Source organism: Eucalyptus grandis, chromosome 1, assembly GCF_016545825.1.
Source record: "Eucalyptus grandis isolate ANBG69807.140 chromosome 1, ASM1654582v1, whole genome shotgun sequence".
Lineage (NCBI taxonomy): Eukaryota > Viridiplantae > Streptophyta > Magnoliopsida > Myrtales > Myrtaceae > Eucalyptus > Eucalyptus grandis.
Genome location: NC_052612.1, coordinates 23,840,606 through 23,864,291, shown reverse-complemented (window position 1 = coordinate 23,864,291; position 23,686 = coordinate 23,840,606). Strand labels below are relative to the sequence as shown.

General features: G+C 40.1%; 1 protein-coding gene across 1 annotated transcript; it reads right to left on the bottom strand.

The window, feature by feature from the left end:
• Positions 1-16,627: 16,627 nt before the first annotated feature.
• On the bottom strand, positions 16,628-17,741 carry LOC104436525 (cyclin-dependent protein kinase inhibitor SMR3). The gene has a single exon (XM_010049329.3). It carries the CDS (start codon positions 17,449-17,451, stop codon positions 16,891-16,893), a length of 561 nt encoding a protein of 186 aa, XP_010047631.2. The 5' UTR covers positions 17,452-17,741; the 3' UTR covers positions 16,628-16,890.
• Between the last annotated feature and the right edge of the window lie 5,945 nt (positions 17,742-23,686).

The window sequence follows — 23,686 nt, the reverse complement described above, 5'->3', positions numbered from 1 at the left end:
CTTAGTGGAAGGACTCAATTACAATCTTCTCAGCATTAGTCAATTGTGTGATACTGGTTTCAAGATCTTCTTTCAAGAAGGAATATGTTCTGGAATCAGTAAAGACTCTACTCAGTCCTTCATGGGTCGTAGACATGGAAACATTTATCTTCTGGATGTGAAACCAAATGAATCGCAATGTTTTATCTCAATTCAAGACGAAGCAAGCTTATGGCACAGAAAGCTTGGTCATGTCAACATGAAGCAATTAGCCAAAATCTCATCAAAGCAGCTTGTTCGAGGACTACCCAAATTACCTTATCAAAAGACTAATCCATGCACTCCATGTATTCTGGGAAAGCAGGTAAGAAATTCATTTAAGCCAATAAATCATGTCTCTACTAATCATGTACTATATAGTTGCTGCATATGGATCTCTTCGAACCAACCAGAACACAGAGTATTGGAGGTAAGAAATATTGCCTAGTAATTGTGGACGATTACTCCCGTTTTACTTGGGTATATTTCCTTGCAAGTAAGTCTGAAACCTTCTCGTATTTTGAAAAGTTTGCTAAAAAGGTTCAAAATGAAAAAGGATGTGTTATCTCAAGTATAAGAACAGATCATGGAGGTGAATTTGAAAATCAAGAATTTACAAAATTTTGTGATGAATCTGGCTTCAATCATGTGTTCTCCTCTCCATATACTCCTCAAAAATGGAGTTGTGGAAAGAAAGAACAGATCTCTTCAGAAATGGCTAGAACTCTTTTAATTGAAAGCAAGATTTCTTCACGATTTTGGGCTGAAGCTGTTTCAACGGCTTGTTATATCATAAATAGAGTCTTCTTAAGACCTATTCTAGAGAAAACCCCTTATGAATTGTTTAAAGATAAGAAGCCTATTGTTTCATATTTTCATGTATTCAGTTGCAAATGTTTTATATTGAAAAATGCAAAAGATCGAGTTGGTAAGTTTGAAGAAAGATCAGTTGAAGGTATCTTCCTTAGATATTCTACATCAAGCAAAGCCTTCAGAGTCTATAACAAGAAGAGCCAGTTTGTGGAGGAGTCAATGAATGTCAAATTTCAAGACTCAACGCAAGATGAATCAAGTCGACTCATCAAGAAGAGTCCGAACCCGCTCCAGACCTTCCAAAGCTTACAACTCAAGAAGCATCTCGGACTGAAAACCAGCTTCGGGATGTTCGTGAAGATCAAACAAAGAAAGAGATCATCACCGCACAAATCAACCAAGAATCGGAAGCATAAGTCCAGTCATCCCAAAGATCTTATAATCGGCGAAATTAATGAAGGAATTCGCACTGCATCCAAAAGGCGAGAAGAGTCTAGTGCTTTGTGGCTCTCGTTTATGAAATTGAACCAAAAAGCATAGAAGAAGCTTTATCCGATGAAAGCTGGATTGAAGCTATGCAAGAAGAGCTCGATAATTCAGCATTAATGATGTCTGGGAATTGACATCCAAACCAAAAGGTAAAACTGTTATTGGAGCTAAATGGGTGTTCGAAACAAGATGAATGAGAAAGGAAAAGTCGTGACGAAACAAAGCAAGACTCGTGGCCAAGGGATATACGCAAGAAGAAGGAATAGACTATGATGAGACTTACGCTCCAAAGAGCAAGGTTAGAAGCTATTCGACTGTTACTTGCGTTTGCTTGTTATAAGAATTTCAGGTTATTCCAAATGGACGTCAAAAGCGCCTTCCTAAATGGATTTATCCAAGAGGTTTGAAGACCCAAAGAAACCAGACTCAGTCTTTAGATTGAAAAAGGCTTTGTATGGTTTAAAGCAAGCACCTCGAGCTTGGTACGACAGATTAAGTAAGTTTTTAATACAAAATGGTTTTGTCAAAGGTAAAGTAGATACGACTTTATTTATTAAAAATGAGAACAAAAGTTTCTTACTTGTTCAAATATATGTGGATGACATTATTTTCGGATCTTCTAATGAAAATCAGGCAAGAAATTTTCTAAGTCTATGCAGGATGAATTTGAAATGAGTATGATGGGAGAGTTAACATTCTTTCTTGGTCTTCAAGTAAAACAATTGAAGGAATGAACTTTTATTTATCAAGAAAAATATGTTAATGATCTTGTCAAAAGATTTGGACTGAAAAGTGCAAAAAGACCGACATACCGATGTCAAGTTCTTTGAAGATAGACAAAGATGAAGAAGGGAAGAAAGTTGATCAAAAGCTGTACAGAGCATCATTGGTTCACTTCTTTATCTTGCTACTTCTAGACCTCGACATTTTGTTGAGTGTTTGCATCTGTGCTAGGTTTCAATCGATCCTAGAGAATCCCATCTCGGTGCTAAAACGCATCATTAAATACATTGCTTCATCATCAAGCATCGGTCTTTGGTATCCTAAGAAGGGAGACTTTAATCTTCTGGGATATTCAGACGCAGATTTGGCCGGTTGTAGAGTTGATAGAAAGAGCACTTCGGGAACCTGCCAATTGCTTGGAAGCAGGATGCTGTCTTGGTTTTCATGGAAACAAAGCACTGTGTCTCTTTCAACAACAGAAGCAGAGTATGTAGCCCTGGGAAGCTGCTGTTCGCAAATTCTATGGATAAAACAACAGCTAAGAGACTTTGAAATTGAAGACTCATGCACGGAGATTAATTGCGACAACACCAGCGCTATCAACCTCACCAAAAATCCAATTCTCCACTCAAGAGCAAAGCATATAGAGATTCAACATCACTTTATTAGAGACCATGTTCAAAATGGAGATGTTTCAATTCAATTTGTTGACTCAAAGAATCAACTGGCAGATATATTCACAAAGCCTTTGGGGGAAAATCAATTTGAGTCTATACGCTCCAGACTCAACATTTTGAGGTATGAGGATATCAAAGTGTAAAGACTTTCGACTCGGACTTACAAGACTTTATCTCGAAAGACAGTCTTGGTACGTCCGTCGACCGTAAGTCTTTCTCTCTTGAATCTCATCCGGAAAAGGTACGATCGTCGACCGTGTTTAAATTGTTGCTATATTTAATTGACGTAAATATTGCATCGTTTCATTTTCAAAAGGGAAGTTATTTTTGAAACGGCTATTTTTGCGAAAAAGACAGTTATTTTGAAAAGGCATATTTTTATTTCCTTTATGACGGTTCGTTTATCCCCCTTTTTAACCGATCGTGAACTGCGATTCCTCTTCACTTTTCTCTCAAAACCCTAGAAAGCATCGATCCTCCATTCCCGTTTGTCTTCTTCGTTTAATCCTCAAAAGTTGTCATCTTTCCTGGGAAAGTCAAGCAAGGAATCTTCCAAAACTGAGAAAGATGTCATCTTCAAGAAAGTCTTCGAGAATTGCAAGCGGGGGACCACGGCGGATGAGTGAGGGGCCTACGCACTTCGATCTTCAAGATGAAGTGACTCCAGAACAGCAAGCGAGCCCACAACATTCTCAACAACGTCATTCTCCTCCATCTAGTCCTCAAGGCGTTGATCATCAACAACAAGAAGAATTCATCGAGGATGCAGACCCTGTAAGAGTTCAAAAGCCCGCTTATATTTACCAAATATATATCGTGCCATAAAAGGAATTCGTACTCCTTTGAACTACATTGATGATTTTCTTAAAGACAAAGGACATGGGAACGAATATATCTTTCTGAAAAAAATGGAAAGTTTGGGAATTGCTCGAAAAGGGGTGGCTGAGGAAACCCTTGCAAATATCCCAAGTGATCCTCGTGACTAGGGGCCGAATCCTATAGATGGGAATGCTGATGATAAATTATACAACAATTCCAACCGAAAATGGGTGTTGCGATTGATAATCAAGGAAAAGGGGAGATTTGTTCGATCAAAGGAGCAAAAGGATCTGTACTCGAAATTGCTGAAGAGTGGGGTAATAAACCCTAGGAGTGTGGATTTTGATTTTCTGGATGCTGTGAATATGAACTTGAGGGAAAAGTTCAGTTATCTTCAACTTGAAAAGTTCTCGCTCCGACTCTGGGCTGCAGAGGCCTATGCTGAATTAACTCGCATATTTCTATTCAAATCTAGGCTTTTGGATGCGAATAGATTCTCGTTCAGCGTTAAAGACCAAGATTATGTTGTGGATATGAATATGCTGGCAGATGTGTTAGAAGTCGAAAGAGGAAGATATCAACCAATCAAAGTTTCCATTGCTCGGGCCACTCTTGAACTGGTGAAGGACAGGAGAACAGATGAAAAGATCACCTACTTAAGGATGGGTGCATTCAACATCTTGCTTCACAAGATTGTCATTAATTGCCTCCGACCGAAATCAACTTCCAAGACTGATGTTTCAAGTTCATAGGCCAAGCTGATGTATGCCATTCTCTTTGGAAAAAGGTTTTCTCTCCCTCACACTGTGATGTTTCACATGTATAGAGCAATGATGAAGGACAGAGGTCAACTCCCTTACCCAAGCCTTGTTACGAAGTTATTCGGACATCTGAATATTCAGCCTCCACAAATCTTTTGTGTTCGACCATGCGATCATATGGTGGTAGGACTGAAAATGGTGACCAAAATGCGTCCGAAGGAACCGAGCAAGGAGTTGGAGAAATTCAAGGAGAAGACTCCCGCAAAATCTCATCAAATCTCTTCGCAGCTAAAAAAGAAAAGGGAAGGAGCCCATGGTTGCTCCATCCAAGAGAAGAAGAGCTCTCCTCGTTGAGGATGAAGATGATGAGGAAGACATCACCATCTCTGCATTGGCTTTGAAGAATTTAAGTCGTCCTGTTCCACAGAAAGAATCGGATCAAATGACGAAAGAAGCAGAGGAGAAGGAAGAAGAAGAAATAGAAGCTGAAAAAGAAACAGAGGAGGAAAGACTAGAAGAAGAAAGAAGAGAAGAAGAAGAACCTGAGGAACACTCTTCTCCACCTGTAGGCATGGAAACAGGGGGAGATCAGGAGAAAGGACTGAAAGTCTTCATGTCCTGATGCAAGTGAAGGAGTCAGTCGCTCACCAGCAGACCCAGAGGATGTGAGTTTAAAGTTCAAGCATATACCAATTATGATTTTCAATAAGATCCTAATGATTATAAGCGTACTTATTGTTGGAGAAATCCTCTTAAAGTGTTTTGAAATTGACAAAACATTTCTATCAATCTAGTCTGAAGGCTTGCAGACTCTGCTGTTTAAAGTCTGAAGACCTCCGGACAGCCAGACTCAAGACTCAAAGTCTATCCTCATTGACAGTCTCTAATCCGTTGTAGAAAGGTTATCCAGAACTGGATGTTCCGTTGAGGATTTAACCTTATCAACTGGAGAAGATCTCGTGGCTGGAGAAGACATAACGGAGTCCTTTGATTGATCGAAGATTGACTCGATAAATTGAAGATCCGGTGATTGCCTAAATATTATTGGAAGGTTCTGCTTATGGAAACCGAGATCCTGATTGTATGGGCGAACAGGATTGATGGGCTATCAACACGTTCCTTTAATAGCTTGGACAATCTTCCTAATTGATTCCGTCCAACGAGTAGATTGGAGGAATTCCTTTGGTAAGTGCCAACGGGTATGATGGCATAAAGAAGTATATAAGGAAGACTGTCTTAGTTGTTCAAACTGTGCGCGATAGAAGAATTCCAAAGTCTGAAGCTCCTTTTTGTTTAGACAAATCCTTTGAGTGAATACTTGTATACGAAAGAGAGAGTCTATATTTGTGAGAAATCTTGAGGAGGTGTGGTAGAACATCTACACTATGGAATCAAGGCAAAGCTGTGCTGTAACCTCTCTCTTGTTCATAGTGGAATCCAGCCAATAGGCTGTCAATGAAGAAGAGTGGACGTAGGCTTGATATAAGCCGAACCATTATAAACCGCGTGTTCAATTTTCTCTTCTCTCAGTCTTACTTTGATTATCGTTTCCTCCAACTGTCTAGTATTGTGCAATTGATTGAGAAAAATTCTTTATATACCTATTCACCCCCCTCTAGGTACTCATACTAGCAATATCACTTATGAGTTTGTCTTTACGCTCAATGGTGGTGTAGTTAATTTGAAAAACTCCTAACAGAGCATAACTCTTCATTACATCGCTAAGGCAAAGTATGTAGTTGCTCCTAAAGTAGCGGAGGAAGAAACTAGGATGAATAAATTCATTTAATAACTTGGAGTGGTTCCTTCTATTGGGCAACCGATTACGTTGTTTTATGACAACAATGGGGCTAGCTCAGGCTAAGAAACTAAGGTTTCACTAGAAGTCCAAGCACATTGAAAGACACTTTCCATCTCATCAGAGAAATCGTTTGGAGAGATGATGTCACCCTACAAAAAACATGGCAAATCCTTTCATTAAAGTATTACCTCAGTCTTCTTTTGAAAGACACCTTAACAAGACGAGTTAAAGGCACCACACAGGTTGACTTTAATGCAAGTGAGAGATTGATGACTATATGCCCTAAAATAACCATGTATTAGTTAAATGATAGGGATTTCAGTTGTATTATTTATATAGTGGCAATAATGTATTCATTCATTGTCCCAATTTTATATAAATGATTCCATAAGATTAGTTGCGATGGAACCTATTCTTAAGGTGTTGAGAATATGTGTGATAAGTTTATAATCAAATTGAGCCTTTAAACAATTCTTGGTCGATGGATCATTGAGAGAATAATAATGATCTTGTTGAGATTAGTGTGTTCTCAAGCTTCACCATTGAGTATTGGATACCTACAGGGATGATGAGTCACAAGTCAGTGGGTATTGTGATACCCGAATTAGAACATAGGTCTTTGTCTTGAACAAGTTCACTAAACATGACATGCTCACAAAAATTAGCAACATGGAAGCTTTAAATGGGGTCAATGATTAATCGTTCAAGCATTGATCTTCTGTAAAATTCTTAAACTTGAGACACGATGTTGGCTTGTATGTTGGATAGCTATGGTTTATAAGTGTGCATATTTATGCTTCATCAAGTGGTCTCTATACTTGATGTCCATAATCCATTTGTATACAAAGATGCATGCGTGTTCAATATAGAATCTGTCTTCTTGTTATATACAAGATACAATAATGACACCCTATGCAATTTAATCATGACTTTGTATTAAAATCCTGACCTAGGGTTGTAACTAAGAATGAATGATTTATGTCTCATGGAAATACATGTTAATATGTCTGTGCATATGATCAAATTGGTGGCTTGACATACAATTTCACAGCATTTGTTCAATTATGATATAGTAAGATGGAATGATTGAATTAAATGGTAGCCAAAGTCAACATGTTCATTATGTCTTTAAAACATTCACTTTGTCTAGGTAATCATGACAAATTGCTAAATGTCACTCATGATTTGTATGAACTAAAATGGTTTCAGGATCAATAGACAATTTAATGATTTGAAACAATTTTAGATACAATGGCCAGTTTAGGATCTGTTCAGTAACACTTTTATTTCGGTAAATAATTTCTTTTCAGAAATAGTCTTTTTCTATTTCTATTTCCCTAAACAATTTCTAAATAAAAGAACGTGTTTGATAACTATACAAAATTTCTATGACATCCTGAAATTCGAGCCCTCTGAGGGATGAATGAACGTGAATTTCGTCAATGCATTATTGGTTGATTTCACTCGGAATTAATCACTCCTGAGATACTAACCTTAAGGGGAAAGGCTAAAGAGGACAGAACTCATACGACTAAAAAACTTGATTTGGGAAAACAACTTGATCGTGAGACTTACGTGAGGATGATCCTGTATATAGGTAGGTTGATTTCAAGGACAACTAGAAGTCGATTCGTGAACTAAACATAATGGAACGACGAGTGATTCCGTTTACCGTTATCGAGCCCACGAACAACCCTAGGTTGATCCTTAGTAATTGTGTACTTTAAAATAAGAATCTATCATTCGCAATTTCATATAGTCAAGCACGTCCATGTGTCGAGATGTCTTGAACGTGGTTTGGCACGAGTCGGTTACGCGTGAATCCTGAAAGCCACCTGTCAATTTGAGTTGTACCCAAAATAGGCATTGGGCAAAATTGACATGGCATGAGAACTAAAGATTGGACTTTGAATTATCAGGAACGTCTGGGACGCACTTTGGATGATGCTACTTTGACAGTCAACAATGACAGTTAAGATAAGTACTTGGAAAAGGGATTTTCAAACCGAGGAAGTAAGCCCATGAGGACGTAGGCCGAGCCAGGCCAATGTGGGCCTTTAGCCCAAGGTCGGACAGCCACCATGATAGGCCCAAAGCAAGCAAGTGACCCATTGGACCCAATCCACTATTTCTTCTTCCAAGCCCATTATCGAACCTTAAGCCCATTTGAGCCCAAGCAAGCCTAATCAATTCCCAAGCCCATTCATATTCATTTCCAAGCCCAATTCTTAGGCCCACCCATCATTTTCAGCTCGAGGACAGATTGGTAATTTGTGCAAGGTGGAAATGACTATTTTGCCCCTAAAAGTATGTGGATAAGGGCAAAAGAAGAGAGAGAAGATGAGGGGACTTGCATGGGGACTTGGGGCCAACTTTTGGGGCCTTGACAGTAGCCCTCACTTCACTCTCTCTCTCTTCCATCAACTCTATCTCGAGCAAACCCCTCTCTCCCTCATTCTCCCTCTCTTCCTGCTTCTGTTCCAACTAACCTTCCTCCATAAAGCTGAGTTAATTGTTGGTTTCCTGGATGAATCAGTTCTCATGCCACCCACCACTATGCTCAGGAGGTCCAGACCATACGAGAGTACTTGGCTGTTCACCAGTCGAAGCCACCGAATGACCCGTCGGCCGGCCAAAAGTCAATGGTAGTTTGACCACTTGACTTTGTTCTACTCCAGCTGACCTTTCTCCAAAAACTCGAGTTGTTCGTTACCTTCTCACGAGAATTAGCCCTCGCTCCACCCACCACCGTGTCCAAAAGGCCTAGACCGTACGAATGAGCTCAGCCACTCGTCGAATAAAGTTGCCGGCCGACCCGTCCACTAGCAAGAAGCCGCCGCTTGTCGAACTGAGTCCACCTGATTTCACCTACTTCGCGTTTTCTACATTTTGCCTCCCATTTCGACCAAGCTTCCACCCAGCCTAGCCACCAGCAAGTCCTCCTTGACCCCCAGGTGCTATTGGTTGCCGGCCACCCCCTCGCTAGAGTTCCGATAAGCCGTCTAACTTGTTTTCTCCTCTGACAATCTAGTTTTTGGGAGTTTCAGAGGGAAGCAGAGGCTGTGGCTATTGTTCCAGCCTCGGGACCACCTTGGATTGTCATGGTAGAGGTCCTCGGGTGTAGCCACCATCGTCACAGTCACATTCGTGTCTCCGGCCTACTTAACGAGTGAGTTTCGCTCCTAATGATTCGATTAGTGCCTAAACTTGCTTAGGGTTGGTTTAGTTAGTGTTAATTCTAGTTTAGGTGATTTAATTAAGTTGTATTAGCTCTAAGATAGATGGTTAGATGGATGGATTAGATTAGTTTAGCTTAATCTCATTTTATGTGCTAAACATGGTTTATATGCTTAATTAAGCTTGGTTAACTTTAATTAATTGATTGTTTACTTTAATTAATGTTTTTAATGATTTCTGAATTTAATTTATTGTTATTAAATTCTGAAAATTTCTTATTCACGCAACACTGTTCATAATTATTGTTTACGTGCACTGTTCAAGCAGTAATGTTCACTCAATTCATGCTGATGTTCACACGCACTGTTCATCCAGAATGCAAAAAGTGTCTAAATTTCATGTGTGTTGATTTTATGAAGTGAATGGATGGATAAATGCATGGACATCCGCATGAATTGAGTGATTTTCACAAAAAGAGGAAAATGGTTTGTCCGAGAGACACCGAAATGGACTGTCTTTAGGAGAAAATGATTTGAAAGTGTATATGCAACCGTGTGTGCATTGGCTAAGTGCCCAAAGATAACAAGGGAGTTGTAGTAGTGTGCTTGCGTGATTATTGAGTTGAATCCGTCCCCCCGCTGTGTGTTGGGTGGGTGATGCTCCTACATGAAAAGCCCGTACCTATGTGGCGATAATTAATCATGCATGTGTAGTGTATGATTGTGTCTATGTGGCGTAATATAGAGCCTGTGTGGCGATGATATCATGCTTATGTGGCCATATTATATAGTGCCATATATAGTGCCTGTGTGGCCGTACCGTTGTGTGTCGGGTAGATTGTGCCTATGTGGTGATAATTAAGAACTGGAACATGCGTGAGTGTTATGATCATGGATTGATGTGGGATAGGTGACACACTAATGTGTAAGAATGCATAAGAATCATGGCATCATTGGTTTAAGTCATGATCACCTTGTTTATGGCATACACGCATTAATAGATAATGTGCAGGGAGTGGCAATGGCCAGGTGAGATTATTTGTGATGCGACTCATATGTAATTGATGAACTGCATCACCTAATGGCCATGTGCATTGCATGTATCGGGCTGAGTTATAACGTGCAAGGTATGGCATACCAGGTAAAGTTGTATGCGAATCAACTATTGTCTGTTGATTGTTGGTTGTTAGTCATGGTTTGTTTGTGGGGTGGTTTTGAAGAGATACCCTAAATTGAGTTGGTGTCCTTACAGGGGGCTTAGGGGAGGACTTGCTGATATTTATATCTCATTGGTTATTGCATAATCATTTTTAAGTCCTTAGTGTGAAGAACCAGGAGCTTAAAGCAGAAGGGTCAGGAGCATAGGTGGTTTAGTGGTTCTTTTTGAGATAGACCTTCTGTATAAGAACATGAGGTGTTTTTGAAAGTGTGTTTTGATTTGGGAAATTGTTGTCCTTCTTTTTTATCCCATGTTTTTTGTGGTCAAGGGATTAGTAATTTGCTTCTGCATGTGCAATAAAAATGATAGGTCGGCGACGCGTCCTGGGAACGTTGCTTTCTATCAACCACCGAGGGATGTGCGCACGCTCAAGGTTTGGGGCATGACAATTTCTATTCTCAAAATGCTTTTGGTACGATTCATAAAAAAATTTGTAATGTAAAATTTATTTTAATTTTTTTCTTATTCTTCTTTACTACCACCGACCATCACCAATTGCTAGTCGATCTGCGGTCAATGGTGGCGAGTGGCGAGTGACGTTGTCGATGGTCATCGGCGGCGGCAGTCGTGGTCGATCAATAGTGGTGGTCGACCATCTCGTGGGCAATGATGTCAACAGTCATCGATGGTGGGTGGTGGTGGGGATTGGCGACAGTCAGCCAATGGTAGCGAGCAGAGGCAGGCAACGGTTGGCGAAAATAGGGGGTGGTGGCCAGCAAAGAAGAAGAAAAGAAGGAAAAAAAAAAAAAAAAAACTTATTTCTAAAAATTATTCTTGGAAATAAGAAACTACTTTTTTCTACTTCGTGTTTCTGTTCTAAATCTATTTCTCAGCTACTTTTCTATTTCGGAAAATAAAAACATTAATTGACATTACCAAATAAATTTCTATTTTTTTTTGGTGAAACAAAAGAATAGAAATTGGGAGAAACAATAACATTGCCAAACATAGCCTTAATGATTTGAAATTGTTTCATAATCAATGGCTAGATTAACATTTTGAAATAGTTTTAGAATCAAACAACCAAATTAATATTCTGAAATGGTTTCAGACTTAATTGTGGAATTAAAGCTTTGTAACAGTTATGAAATTAATGCCCAAAATAATGTTCTATAACGATTACAAAATTAATATCCGAATTGATGATATGCAATAGTTTCAGAATTAACGTCTAGATTCATACCCTAAAGCAAGTTTAGACTCAATGGTAGAATCCGTACTCTAAAATAGTTTTAGAGTTAATAGACTGAATTGATTGATATTAATTGGATTTGAGATGATAAAGAGAGATTATCGCGAGACAATTGAGATCAATCATATGTGAAACACATAAGAACAATTATTAGCACAATTGAAGTGGTGAAATCTCAAATTTTACTCTACCATTCGGTGGGTAATTGGTGGTGTGTTTAAACTAGAGATCCAACATTTACGGAACTAGAACTGAAGAATATCAAAACCAGAATACTTTGGGTACGTTATGAGGAGATCGGATGTTTATTGTGTGACATCTTGAAATTCAAGCCCTCTGAGGGAAGGATGAATGTGAATTTCATCAATGCATTGTTGGTTAATTTCACTTGGAATTGATCACTCTTGAGATACTAACCTTGAGGGAAAAGGCTAATGAGGACAGAAGTCGTATGACTAAAGAACTTGACCTGAGAAAATGACTTGACCGTGAGATTTGCATGAGGACAATCCTGTAGATAGATAGGCCGATTTCAAGGACGACTAGAAGTTGATTCGCGGACAAAACATAATGGAGCGACGGGTGATTCTATTTACTGTTATCGAGCCCGCTAACGACCCCAGGTTGATCCTTGGTAATCGTATACTTTGAAATAAGAATCTATCATCCGCAATTTCATGTAATCAATGACGTCCATGTGTTGAGATGACTTGAACGTGGTTTGGCACAAGTTGATTACGCGTGAACCCTCGAAGCCGCCTATCAATCTGAGTTGTACAAAATTGCATACAGGTGAAATTGACATGGCATGAGGACCCATGATTGAACTTCAAATTATCAGGAATGTCTAGGACGGACTTTGGATAATGCTACTTCGACGGTCAACAACATTAGTTAGGTCGAGTATTTGGAAAAGGGATTTTCAAACTGAAGAAATGAGGCCATGAAGACGTGGGCTGAACTAGGCAAGCGTGGGCCTTAGGCCCAAGGTGGGACAGCCATGGTAGGCTCAAGGCAAGCAAGTTAGCCCATTGGGCCCAACCAATTATTTCTTCTTTAGAGCCCATTAGTAAACCTTAAGCCCATTTGAGCCCAATCAATTCCCAAACACATTCCTATTCATTTCCTAGCCTGTTTCTTAGGCCCATCAATCATTTTCAGCCCAAGGGTAGATTGGGAATTTGTGCAAGGTGGATATGACCATTTTGCCCCTAAAAGCAAGTGGATAAGGCAAGAGAAGAGAGAGAAGATGAGGTCATCTTGCATGGGGACTTAGGGCGTGCTTTATGGGCCTTAATGAGGATTGTAGTAGCTCTCCCATCACTCTCTCTCTCTCCCCTCCTTCGGCCCTCTCTCGACCGACCTCTCTCTCCCCTGTTTTCCTTCTTCTCCTGTTTTTGCTCCAACAGAACTTCCTTAAAAAACGTGAGTTAATTGTTGGCTTCTCATGTGAATCAGCTCTGGTGCCACCCACCACTGTGCTCAGGACACCCAGACCGTCCACCCTGACTTGGCCGATCACCAGTCAGAGTCGTCAAATGATCCACCGGCTGGCTAGAAGCTAGCGCTAGTCTAACCGTTTGGCCCTATTATGCTCCAGCTGACCTTCTCGTGAAAACTTGAGTTGTCTGTTGCCTTCAAGTGAGAATCAGCCTTCATGCCACCCACCATCGTTTCCAGGAGAGCCAATCTGTACGGACAGACCCCACCGCTCACCGAACGGAGCCGCCAGCTGACTCGCCTACCGGCTGACTCACCGAACGGAGCCGCCATTGGTCCACCTGCCCGCCTGTACTGTTTCGCAATTTCTGCCATTTTTCTCCCAATCTGACCCTTCCTCCGCTTAGCCCAGCCACCAGCAAGTCCCCTTTGACCCCTAGGTGCTGCTGGTCGCTGGTTAACCCCTTGTTGGAGCTCCAATCAATCGCCCAACTCCGTTTCTCCTCCGACAAGTTAGTTTTCCAGAGTTTCAGAGGGAGGTAGGGGTTGTGGCTGTTGTTTCAGCCCTGAGACCACCTTGAATCATCATGGTAGAGGTTCTTGAGAATAGCCACCATCGTCGTCGCCGCATCCGTGTCTCCGGCCCACTTAACAAGTGAGTTTAGCTCCTAATCCTTTTTAGTGCCTAAACTTGCTTAGGATTGGTTTGATTAGTGTTAATTCTAGCTTAGGAGGTTTAATTAAGTTATATTAGTCCTAAGATTGGTGGTTAGATTAATGGTTAAGATTAGTTTAGTTTAATCTTACTTTATTTGACTAATTGCTTACTTTAATTAGTGTTTTTAATGACTTTTAGATTTAATTTATTAGTTATTTAATTCTGAAAATTCACTGTTCATGTAACATTGTTCACGAAACAATGTTCATGAAACATTGTTCATGCGCACTATTCACGTGCACTGTTCACCCAAGAATGAAAAAATGTATAATTTCATGTGTGTTGATTTTATGAAGTGAATGGATGTGTAAATGCATAGGCATTCATATGAATAAAGTGATGATTATGAAATTTCAATATTTGATTAGAAAACCCGGGTGTTGGGTTTTAATACTGAAAATGGCTTTTAAAGACTATATCAAACCGTGGAATTTTAAAAGAAATGATACCAATTTTTAAGATTCAATCTGACCATGTACCCATACACGATTATTTTCACAGAATATTTTTAATACAAAGAAAATAGACCAAGGTCATTATCTCAATTGAGGCATGTGAGTGTAAAGCACATTGTCCTTGGCCGAAATTGATTAATCGTGTGCTGATTAAGAGAACTTGTCCCCGGTTTGTGTCGGTGGACGTTACCCCTATATGGGATTTGAGTCGCAGTAAATTCTAGACCTATACTCCTTCGGAAATGCCATAAGAAATGCCATCCTCGATGTGTGTTGGAGAATGTAGTCATGCTCAAAGGAGTGAGACGAAACCTGGCTACGCTAGAGGACCGACGTGTGTCGGGTAAAACTGCCTGTATAGGTAGTAAACTGCATGTGTGTGTAGTAATAAAACTACATATGCGGGTAGTAATAAAAGTGCATATGCGGGTAGTAATAATCAATTAGAACGCATGATTGATTGAGATAGATGTGCCTTATTATGGGGTAAAATTGTGTAGCGTGGAATGAGACGTGTCACAACGGTTTTACCTTATAATCGGGACTCGTGTGATTGATTGATGTGTGCTATGTGGTGCACTAATTTGTAAGAGTGTATGACAATTATGGCATCATCGGTTTTGATTGTGCATGAGTTGAGCACATTGTTTATGGTACACACGCATGAATCAATAACATGCAGAGTGTGGCAATGGCCAAGTGAGATCGCTTGTGATGCGACTCGTATGTGATTGATGAACTGCATCATCTCATGGCCATGTACATTGTGTATATTGTGCTGAGTTATTACGTGCAGGATATGGCATACCAGGTAAGGTTGCATGCAAATCGGTTGTCGATTGTTAGTTGTTTGCTTTGCTTGTGGGATGGTTCTAAAGAGATACCTCGAGTTGAGTTGGTGTTCTAATCGAGGGACTAGAGGGAGGACTCGTTGAGATTTATATTTCACTAGTTATTGTATAACCATTTTCAGGTCTCTAGTGTGAAGAACCCGAAGCTTAAGAAGGAAGGGTTAGGAACATAGGTGGCTCAATAGTTCTTTTGAGATAGACATTTTGTATAAGAACTTGAGGTGTTTATGAAAGTGTATTTTGATTTGGAAATTGTTGTCTTGCTTTTCTATCCGATGTTTGTTGTGATCAAGAGATTAATAATTCGCTTCCGCGTGTGTAATAAAAATGAAGGGTCAGCGATGAATCCTGAGATATCGCTTTCTATCAATCAAGGAAGGGTTTGTTGCATGCCTGGGGTTCGGGGCGTGACATATTGTCTGAATCTGAAGAGCATCATAACCAAATTGCTTTGGGCACAATACAAGGGTAGTGCAATTAACCCTCCGTTTCATTTCTACATGCTTATTAAAATGCACGAACAATGTTTAGGAGATACGTGCTTAAGTGTTTTCTTTTTGCTACAAATTGTTTTTTGATTTAATTTTACATTTGTGTGTTTTGAGTAAAATCCCCCAAAGCATGATATTGTTCGCACATATCGCAATTCATCCACCGATGCACGGTTTTAAAATGCATCATGCTAATTTAAGTTTTGTTTGAAACTTATCTAAGGGCACAAGAATTCTTATCTAGTTGGGGTGGGATCAAAGGCCCAAACAGAGTTTTTTTTTTTTTTTTTTTTATTTGGTCCAAACCAAACAATTGAAACCCAAAACCCACCCCCCTCCCCCGAAAAGAAAAAAATTGTAATCGAGAATAGTATGGATTTAATTTTTAAAGCGAAAAATCAAAAGCTTTGTTCTTCGTTTCGCATTTGTACATCCTACAATAAAAGTTAAAAGTTACTCGCTGATTACTGACGTTCTTGGAGATAATCATATTGTGAACGGATGTCTATGCATAACTATGCTAAAAGAGGAAAAACTAGAGTGAACTTTTTCACTGCGATCATTCAGCAAGATCCGGATCAGGTCATTAACCTGAACCCGTACTAGCAGATCACATGAAGCAGACAAAGATCATGTACGTCGTACTAAAAGAGATACTACACGTGTATATGTACCCAAAATCCTCCGTACGTCTAATGGTTCTGTCTGTATTGAGAACTTTGAAAGTTGAGGCGGATATCTGGTTCTCTGCTTCTCTTGGGAAGAAAAGCAACCTCATTTACCAGGTAATAAAGGAAAAAGAAAAAGAACATATAATATTTTCAGATACCGAAGAACAAAATTTCATAGGGAACTCCTAAGTTTCATCAGAGAGTCTGAAATTAAATTAGCAGATGGTATAGAACTTTTTGGCAGAAAACGTTTTCTCAAAGGGAGCCCGGTAACACCTGGAGAAAAAAAGCACCAAGCTGGATTTCCAGGTTATGCTTCTTTCAATCTGGTCCCCATTTTGCTTTTTACTACTTTTTCATTTTACAGCATATTCAAGTGTTTCAGATCATTCAGCAATTAATTTGAGAGAGAGAGAAAGAGAGGGGGGAGAGGGGGGGGAGAGAGAGAGAGAGAGAGGGAGAGAGAGAGATTATTTCCTTTTTACAAATTTTGCTCTATAGCAAGATAATGCATTACTATGGAAGCCTTATCTACATGTCACTCCTTACCTCATCAAATGGACATATAATCAATTATCAATTATTATTTCCATCTCTTCTAGCTTTCTTGACTTCATTGCGATGAGTTGGCTGAAGCAGCGATTCCACTTCCTCGGATAAATCAAGATCAATCACTTCTCTGTGGCGATCGTCGGATAACATCGACGGCGACGACAATTTCCGCTTTTTTGTCGGCTTCGGCTTCATCGGCGCAGGTGGGCATTGTGTCATCACGGGGATTTTGTGGTCTGAAGACGTTGGAGTCCTAAATCCGTCATTATTCTCCCCATCTTCTTCAACGAGCTCGTGTTCTTCTCGGAACGACGTCTTTCCACCCTCCTTCTCCTCCTCCTCCTCCTCCTCCTCCTTTTCTTCTCTGACTGTTCTGATGGCTTTCCTCGGGCTCAGGTGATCGGTCTCAATGCCAACGTGGTCCAAGGGGGAAATTTGGGCAATCTCGTAGTCAAACTCCAACTGAGGACTCTTCAAAGTGTCGCTTCGGATTGTTTCTTGCTCATCTTCGGCGAGAAGCTGCTCAGAACCATCGGACATTGTAGTGATGATTGGAGAGGAAATGTTTCGCATGAAGTAGTGCATGAAGAACGAATCAAGAAAATGTAGCTGGTGATGAGCATGAGGGATGAGAGAAGTAACGGAGAGATCTCTAACGTGGTGAATGAATCACGTACACGATCATGAAATCAGCATCTGAAACTGTTTGTTTAGTTAGAGAATTTTGTCAGGCTTTTGACACTTTCTCCAGAGAGAGAGAGGGGGGAGGGGTGGGGAGAGAGAGAGAGAGAGAGAGAGAGAGAGAGAGAGAGAGAGGCGCTGTTGGCGAAGGATCCGATGCCCCCATGTGAACTCCTTTGCCTGTTTCTCTCTCGGTTAAAACTGTCTAGGATCACTTCATAAGTAAAATAATTTCAAGTAATCAATAGTCGTTTGAAAGCCCAAAAAGTTAAAACCATATGGTTGAAAAAAGTGAGTAATATTCGAGCAATTCAATAAAATAAATTAAAAATATATACCCACTAAAAATGTTCATGAGATTATCTGCACGAGGAGTGAGAAGTGGGGAACGATGGTACTCTGAATTTTTTGCACTTAGCTTTCTGTTTTCTGTTGAGTGCTAACTTTGATGCATCAATGCACGTGGTCCTTGCTCCGTGAGGACCACCTGTTTGTTTCCATCTGAAAGGTCAATCTACGTTCTCTTATCGCAATAATACGAAATCTACTCCCTGAGATAGCTAGTACGAGTACCTAGAGGGGGGTGAATAGGTATACACAAAAAATTTCTCGATGTTTGCACGATACTTAAACAATTAGAGACTTTGCAACAGTTGAAAATTCAATCGCAAGACTGAGTAAGGGAAAGAGAGAATTGAACACTCGGTTTATAGTGGTTCGGCTTGATTCAAGCCTACGTCCACTCTTCGCACCGACAGCCCGATTGGCTGGATTCCACTATGATCAAAGAGTTGTTACGTGTTGATCTTCCTTGATTTCTAGGTGTAGATGATCTACCACACTTGCTCAAGCGTCACCAAGTATAAACACTCTCGGTATACAATTTCGCTCGCCTCAACTAACAATCAAAGGATCTTCGAGACTCGGAATTTTTCTATCGATCACACACTTAAAACAACTAGAACGTCTTCCTTTATACTCCTTCATGCCATCATAGCCGTTGGCACTTACCAAAGGAATTCCTCCAATCTACCCGTTGGACGGAATCAATCAAGAAGATCATCCGAGCTATATAAGGAATCGATGATAGCCCATCAATCCCGTTCGCCCATACAATCGGGATCTCGGTTTCAAGAATAGAATAATCCAAGATTATTTCGTCGACCATCGGATCTTCAATCGTTCTTAGATAAGATATAAAGAATCCGAAATGATTATCCAACCAAAGAATCTATCCCGAGAGGATAGGATCAAATCCTCAATCATAAACCTCGACTTTGGATTTCCTTCAACACTGGATTAGAAAGACCGTCGGTGAGAATAACTTTGAGTCTTGAGTCTTGAGTCTTGAGTCTTGAGTCTTGAGATAACAGAGTCTTGAGACTATAAAGTCTTGAGACTTTAACTATCGATATCCGGACTTAGATCGCCGATAGAAATGTTTTGTCGGCTTCAAAATATTCTGGAAAGATTTCTCCAACAATCTCCCCTTTTTGATGGTGACAAAACTTTCTTGAAGATTTGAACAACTTTGACCTGCAAAAACATTTCTCAAGCAATATGGCTAACTCATAAAGATTAATAAACAACCAGACTCTGCATCCACAAAGAAATTGGTTAGTCTTTCATGAGTAATACCATGTAACAATACTTGATATAAATGCAACCAAGTCAAGCATCAAAATCCACAACCAATTCAGTCTAACACTCAAGTTCAAGTTCTCAAGTCATACTCAAAAATAAACATAACCACAAAAAAGTCAAATAAATAATGTTTGTTCAAATTGGTTCTCCCCTTTTTGTCATCATTAAAAAGAGGGTGAGAAAGGAGTCATGTCCGCTTGGGAATGCGCACGATCCGGAAATCCCCAATGGACTGGACTACTCCTTCGAGCTTCTTCGAGATCTTCTCGCAGATGAGCTACCTCTTCTCTCTTGGCATTGGCTTGAAGTTGTAGAGAGAGGTCTTTGTATTTTTCTTCCGAGAGACTGAAGATGCTTGTCCAAAGATGCTTCAAGACTTGGATTTCACAATCCAGAATATATATCTCGTTACGCATTTCCGGAAGAATATTCATGATACTACGAAGATCTACAGAATCATCCGTCATGTACCGGCATTGGCTTTCTCGGATGGTGTGTGTGCGACGATGGCGCTTACGAACGGTCTTGCAGATTTGGAATCGTCGTATCATCTTCTTCAGCAATTGAGAGACTGAGCTTCTTCCTCGGGTCTTCGGAGATTTTCTTTGATCTTCAAAGAGCATGAGGTGGAGACCTCTCTTGCTCGCTAACTCCCCCTGTCTCTAGGACATCGAAAGGGGAAGAGTGATGATCAATCTCTTGATTTCCCTTCTCTCAGTTTTATCAGCAGATCGATCTTTTACTTCTTCTTTTTCTTCCTCAACTTCTTTCTCCTTCTCTCTCTTCTTCTTCTTCTCTTTCTCCGCTGAAGTTACGTCGAATAAGACACGAACGTCTTGTTCTTGTCGGCTGGAATAGTGGGATCTTCATCATCTTCATCTTCATCCTCATCCTCCAGGATAAGAATTCTTTTCCTCTTTTCGAAGAAGCACTAAATGCCTTCTTTCCTTTTCCTTTTGAAGCACGGACTGGAGATTTCACTTTGAATTTCTCCATTGCCTTAGAAAGTTCTTGCGCACGCATCTTCATTAACATTTTCAACCCTACCACCATCTTATCACACGGTCGAACACAAAAAGTATGTGGCAGTTCAATATTCAGATGTCTCAAGATCTTGGTCACTGACCAGATAAGGCAATTGTCCTTTGTCTTTTGACACAGCTTCGTACATATGGAAAGAATAGTGTGCGGGAGAGAGAACTTCCGTCCCGAGTTGATCGCATACATCAACTTTGCTTCGAAAGAGACACGAAGTCTTTGAAGTAGACTTAGGTCTTAGACAATTGATCACAATCTTGTGAAGCACAATGTTGATAGCGTTCATTCTCGAATAGATAATTTTCTTATCTACATCCCTATCTTTGACAAGATCCGAGTAGTTCGAGCGGTGAGACTTTAATTGGGAGATAGCGTCCCCGTTCAACTCCAACTATGTCTGCCAACATATTCACATCTACCACATAGACTTTGTCTCGAACACCGAATGAAATTCTATTCGCATCCAAAAGCTAAGATTTGAATAGAAATAAGCAAATCCGATGATCATACCCGTCTCCGTAGAGTCGGAGCGAAAGTCTCAAGTTGAAGCAAATTCAACTTCTCTCTTAGGTTCAAGTTGATGGAATCCAGAAGTCAAAATCGACACTTCTAGGGTTGATTACCCTCTTTTCAACAGACGCGTAATACACTTTTTCTTGATCCTTGGATTTAAACAAATCCATCCGATTTCCTTTCGCCTTTGCCGCCACACCCATTCTAGGTTCAAATTCAAGGAACATTTTGTCATCATCATTCGCGTCAATCGATTTTGTCTGGCATACGAGGATCTCTTGGAATGTTCGCAAGAGCTTCCTCTCGCTTTTCCTTTTGGGGCAATTCCCCATTCCTCCATTTTCTTCAGAAAAGATACTCATTCCCATAATTTTTGTCCTTAAGGAAGTCATCTATGTAGTTCAATGGAGTACTGTGCTTTTCAATGCACAATAAAGTTTATACAAAAAGGAAGGCTTTTGAACTCTTACCGGGTCGGCATCCTCGATTATCTCTTCTTCCAGTTATGACTTTCACTTTGTGGGGGGGAGATGCTGAATGACGTGGAGGAGAGCGAATCGGACTTTGTCGGCGACCGGATAAGTCTTCTTCCTCGGTGAGATCGAAATGAGTCGGTCCCTTCTTCATTCTTTGTGGTCCCCCGTTCGCGATTCTTGATGATTTCCTTGAAGACGACATCTTTCTTTGTCTATTGGAGGATTCCTTCACTTGCTTTCCCAAGAAAAATGACCACTTTCTCGACGATGAACAAAGAGTAGAAACAGTATAGAGAGAAGAGTGCTTTTTAGGGTTTTGAAGATTTGGGGAAAAACTGTATATATAACTTAGTTTTTGAAAAGGGAAGTTCAATCGGTGCAATGGAAAGTGAACGATTACTTCTTTTCAAAATCTATAACTGCCAAAATTATTAAACAAAAGATCGTACCTTTTCGACTAAATGACAATTAGTACCTTTTAGAAGAAATACAACTTACGCCTCTTTATCCACGAATGTCTCGAGTCTCGGGACTTAGAGTCTAAGAGATCGAGTCTTTAGAGTTGGTGAGTCTCTAGACTTTAACTTCTTCAAGCTTCAAAATGTTGAGTCTTGAGCGGATAAAGTCAAACCGATTCTTCTCCAAAGGCTTTGTGAATATGTCTCGCTAGTTGACTTTTTGAATCAACAAATTGGATCGAGATTTCTCCATTTTGAATATGATCTCTAATAAAGTGATGTCGAATCTCAATATGCTTTGCTCTTGAATGAAGGATTGGATTTTTGGTGAGATTTATAGCACCGGTGTTGTCACATCTGATTTCGTGCATGAGTCTTCAATGCCAAAGTCTTGTAGCTGTTGTTTTATCCATAGAATTTGCGAACAGCAGCTTCCAAGAGCTACATACTCGCTTCGTTGTTGAAAGAGCTACGGTGCTTTGTTTCCTCGAAAACCAAGACACCGTTCTGTTTCCAAGTAGTTGACAAGTTCCGTAAGTGCTCTTTCTATCGATTCTGCAACCGCCGATCTCGCATCCGAGTATCCTAGAAGATTAAAGTCTCCCTTCTTTGGATACCAAAGACCGATGCTTGAAGATGAAGCAACGTATTTGATAATTCGTTTCACGGCACCGAGATGTGATTCTCTAGGATCCGATTGAAACCTAGCACGGATACAAACACTCGAACAAAATATCGGTCTAGAAGCAAGAAGATAAAGAAGTGAACCGATCATGCTTCCGTACAGCTTTTTGATCTATTTTCTTCCCTTCTTCATCCTTGTCTATCTTCGAGAACATGACATTGGTATGTCGATCTTTTTGCATTTTTCCAATCCAAACCTTTTGACAAGATCATTCGCATATTTTTCTTGATGGATGAAAGTTCCTTCCTTCATTTGTTTCACTTGGAGTCCAAGAAAGAATGTTAATTCTCCCATCATACTCATTTCAAATTCATCCCGCATAGACTTAGAAAATTTCTTGCAAAGACTTTCATTAGAAGATCCAAAAATAATGTCATCAACATATATTTGAACAAGTAAAAAGTTTTTGTTTTCCTTTTTGATAAACAAAGTAGTATCTACTTTACCTTTGACAAAACCATTTTGTAATAAAAACTTACTTAATCTGTCGTACCAAGCTCGAGGTGCTTGCTTTAGACCATACGAGCCTTTTTCGCCCAAGACCGAGTCCGGCTTCTTTGGGTCTTCAAATCCAGGCGGTTGTTCCACATAAACTTCCTCATGGATAAATCCATTTAGGAAAGCACTTTTGACGTCCATTTGGAATAACCTGAAATTTTTGTAACAAGCAAACGCAAGTAATAGACGAATAGCTTCTAACCTTGCAACGGGTGCGTAAGTCTCGTCATAGTCTATTCCTTCTTCTTGCGTATACCCTTTGGCCACGAGCCTTGCTTTGTTTCGTACGACTTTTCCTTTTTCGTTCATTTTGTTCCCGAATACCCATTTGGTTCCAATAACAGTTTTACCTTTTGGTTTAGATGTCAATTCCCGGACATCATTGATGTTGAACTGTCTAAGCTCTTCTTGCATAGCTTCGATCCAGCTTTCATCGATAAAGCTTCTTCTATGCTTTTTGGTTCAATTTCGAGATGAGAGCCACAGCACTAGATTCTTCATGCCTTTTTGATCTGGTGCGGATTCCTTCATTAAGTTCGCCAATAATAAGATCTTTGGGATGACTGGATTTGTGTTTCCAGTTACCAGGTTGATGATCTCTTTCTTTATTTGATTCTCCATGATCGTCTTGATGATGGACTTCCCGAATCCGAGATGCTTCTTGAGATGTAGACATTTGAAGATCTAGAGCGGATTCGGTCTCATCGTCGAGTCCGGCTGGATTCATCTTGCACCGAGTCTTGGAATTTGACATTCATTGATTCTTCCACAGACCGGCTTTTTTGTAGACTCGTAGGCTTTGCTTGATGTAGAATATCCAAGGAAGA

Excerpts from the sequence above, each read along its gene's own strand:
- LOC104436525 (XM_010049329.3), bottom strand. The coding sequence starts at position 17,451 with ATGCACTACTTCATGCGAAACATTTCCTCTCCAATCATCACTACAATG.